This window comes from Crocuta crocuta, unplaced genomic scaffold (assembly GCF_008692635.1).
Source record: "Crocuta crocuta isolate KB4526 unplaced genomic scaffold, BGI_CrCroc_1.0 scaffold3, whole genome shotgun sequence".
Taxonomy (NCBI): Eukaryota; Metazoa; Chordata; class Mammalia; order Carnivora; family Hyaenidae; genus Crocuta; species Crocuta crocuta.
This window is the reverse complement of record NW_027529934.1, coordinates 16,483,447-16,486,717: the sequence shown is the minus strand read 5'-3', so window position 1 is coordinate 16,486,717 and position 3,271 is coordinate 16,483,447. Positions and strand designations below refer to the sequence as shown.

Below are 3,271 nucleotides of genomic sequence, written 5' to 3'. Positions count from 1 at the left end.
GTAAAGAAGCATTCCTTTGTACATAACCCACCCCTCCCCCATCCCTAGTGCCTTTTCTTAATGTTGGCATTTTTCTTTTTCATGTAGGGAGTGAACTGGGAGCCGTGGAAAGGACATGAATTCTCCATTCCTTATGTAGAGTTGAAAATCCGCCCTCATGGCTACAGTGGAGAGCATGTCCTGAACAGAAAGAAGCGGACAGTAGGAGAAAATTTGAGAACATTCTGATGGCCTATTTGAACAGTCATCGCATGAGACAAGACCAGCCCAGGGTTGGGGCTGTGTAGGCTTGGGGCAAGGTGGGTAGTAGTGACTGGTTAATGGAAGTTAGAGGGATGCTCCTGGCCTCTGGCTTCTGAGATGGCTGGGTAACCTCCAGAACAAGTGTGTGACCAAGCTTCAGACCGCACAGGTTACGTCTCTGTCACCCGCATTTCTGCCCATCTATATTGGGGGCCTGCAAATCAACACAATCGTAGTTGTGAGAAAGACAACACCGGACTGCAAGGTTTGTCAGTCTGTTTTCAGTAACAAATATATGGGATTGGGGGGACGGGGGTTAAGGAAAAGAATCATCTAGCATTTTGCCAATTGAGAGTCTCTGGAAATTGGTGTATATATATTTAAAGTTCTGCTAATAGAAATCTTTTCTCTAGAAAGCAGTACCAAGGAAGTGTTTTCTTTGATGACCAAGGAAGGGGATAACGTAGTCTAATACTTGTTACCTCCCAAGACCATTGGGTTTTGAGGAAAAAAGTATGAATCTTCCCCTGTTTTAAAAATGCTAGATTAGGAGAAAGAACAAAGGGAACCACAAGGGACCAAGATGGATTCACATCTAGTGAAGTTGTGACCAATGTCCAGCAGGCTGGGAACCCAGCTTCCACGTTACTGCGCTTTTCAAGTTTCCCCCTTCCCATGTATTTGCATAATTACTTTCAGAGATCTGCATATGTTGTGAATAAATTCTCACACTCATTTCAACTTTAAATAATTGGACTCTCTCGATGATTGGTTGCTCCCAAAGACTGTTCAGTGACTCTGTCGTGCCCTCAGGTCCTCAGCCCCTTTCCCTGGGCTCCCAAACTGTTGGGCCCATAGGTGTTCTGAAGGTGCCCAGCAGTGGAAGCTTACTGTCCGATCGGGCACTTGGCAAATCGGGTCCTTTGGGTTTATTTTTCTACCCCTTTGGAAAGTTTCTCTGATCATTATTAAAGTAACTTAAATTCTGATTCAAGAGAAAAAAAAAACCCACCTGGTTTTTAAAAAAATTTGCCTTGTGTTATTTAACTCACATCAGTGCACTTGAAATCTAAATTTAACCCAAGTGCATGTGAAGATACAATTTGTGCATTACAATGGAATTTGGTTGGCCTGTGGTTTCATACTTGCAAGATGGCAAATAATGGTATTTGGAGCCAGGAGTAATGAGTGAGTGGGAAGGAAGGCATGTGCCCTAAAAGCTTCTGCTGCCCCAGGACCAGGAAGTTGTTCATTGCCGCAGCCTGTCCAGGCTTTAACCTCTGGCTGAAGGCCACGCCATGCTCTCAAAACAGTTTATGTTCCCCTCATAGGTTTTCAGCACTGCCGGCCCCCCATACACACACAATGCCGTAGAGACTGCTGGATCTGGTGAGGGTGGTCTAAACAAGAATTCATGAATTCATTTGTCTGCCTGCTTCTTACCAGGCAGTGTGCTGTGCCCTGGGGTGGGGGTGGGGGGGGACACAGGGACACAGGGGAGATCACAGAGGTGAGCAAGCCAGACGGTGTGTGGGCTGTCCTTCATTCATTTACTCTCATTCATTCCATCAATGCTGATGAAGCCCTGTTATGAGCCAGCTTCTGCTCTAAGTACTGGTGTTAAAGAAGTGAAGAAAATGTACTCTTCCTGCCCTCACCTTGGTGATTCAAGAGCCTGGTACTCAACCCAGTGGATGTGCTGGATCAAATCCCGGAATGATTCAGAGCTGGGGCTGGTGCAAGGTGGGCAAAAATTCTCAATGCTGGTTGGTAACTGGTTGGTAAACGTGCTGGGTGGAGCACAGGTTGGTGGGCCCCATCCTCAGGCCTCATGACTCTGTAGGTCTGGGCTGGGGCTGCCGCCAATACTGGCCACTTTGAGTAGCTCTGACGGAGGGGCCGCCTGCTGCTGGTCTCTCTGCTCTGTGATGCCAGCCACACGCCTCTGTGTCCACTGACCGCAGCATTTCTCCACCACCGGCCAGGATAAGGACTTGCAGGAAACTGGAATGTTTCTTGCATTCTTTGGCCCACTGGAGCCGTGCCGCCCAGAGGATCGGCAGAGGAAACCTCAGCTGACCCTTAAGGGTTCTACACGGGGCAGAAAAGGAAGTCAGGAGAGGCTCGTTTTTAAAGGCTATTTATCTGACTGAGGAGAACGTTCTAGCCCTAACTGTCTGTGCCTAACCTCACTGGAATGGGACCAGCTCTGGCAGCCCCTGCTCTGGTAGCCTGGTGAACGTCACCCCTGGTTACGGGTTTCTGGACAAACCTGCTTTGCAGAGGCCATTTTTCTTAGCGTCAGATTCTGAGCCATCAGGGCATTGAAGCATAAGAGGCAATCCCTACCCTTTAGGACAAACCAAAGAAGACAAAAGCTGTCACCGCAGGGCCAGGCTGCAAGCCCAGCAGGAGGGCAGAAGCAAGGACAGAAGTATCACAAGCGTGTGCTAAGGTTCCTGAGCCATCTTCTGTTCCACGCAAGCTGCGAGCGAAGTGGTCATGGACTGAGCACGGGCACTGCCCTCCAGCAGCCCGCGGCCTGGTGCGGATAGTCGGACAGCCCTGGGGACAAACCATGACAGCGGTGGCACGTCGGGGAGAGCGAGTCAACAGGGGTATGGACAGTCACTGCAGGGCAAGTGTCAAGGGCGTGACGTCAGCGTTAGGTCCGGAAGGAAGAGTCTGAGTTTGTCAGGGAGGGAAGAGAGGCCCGAGGGAGGCGGGGCACCTCGGGAAGAGGGAACTCGGTGGAAAAGACGGGAATGGGTGGAGTGTGGCGTGGGTGAGGGAGGGAGAGGAGTGGTTGATGGGAGCCAGGCTAGAGAGATGCCGGGGACGCTTGGCCACGTGAGTGCTGGGTCTCAGCCCGGACCCTGCTTCACCTCCAGGGACTCTTGCCTCAGTGGGTCTCAGCTGAGCGTTGTGTCTGGGAGCCTTTGGAAGCTAACATGCAACCAGTCCTGACAACCAGTTGGCTGACGCAGCTGGACCGCAGAGGACGCTCAGAGGTGTTGGAATCTTGCAG

At 50.7% G+C, this 3,271-nt stretch overlaps 1 protein-coding gene across 1 annotated transcript in view; it reads left to right on the top strand.

Moving 5' to 3' along the window:
- Positions 1 to 978, top strand: part of TNN (tenascin N) — a 65,838-nt gene extending 64,860 nt beyond the window's left edge. The window contains exon 21 of the mRNA XM_077763094.1: positions 88 to 978. Within this exon, the coding sequence (XP_077619220.1) occupies positions 88 to 228 (141 nt within the window). The 3' untranslated portion in view covers positions 229 to 978. The remainder of the gene's footprint in view (positions 1 to 87) is intronic.
- The last annotated feature ends 2,293 nt before the right edge of the window (positions 979 to 3,271 follow it).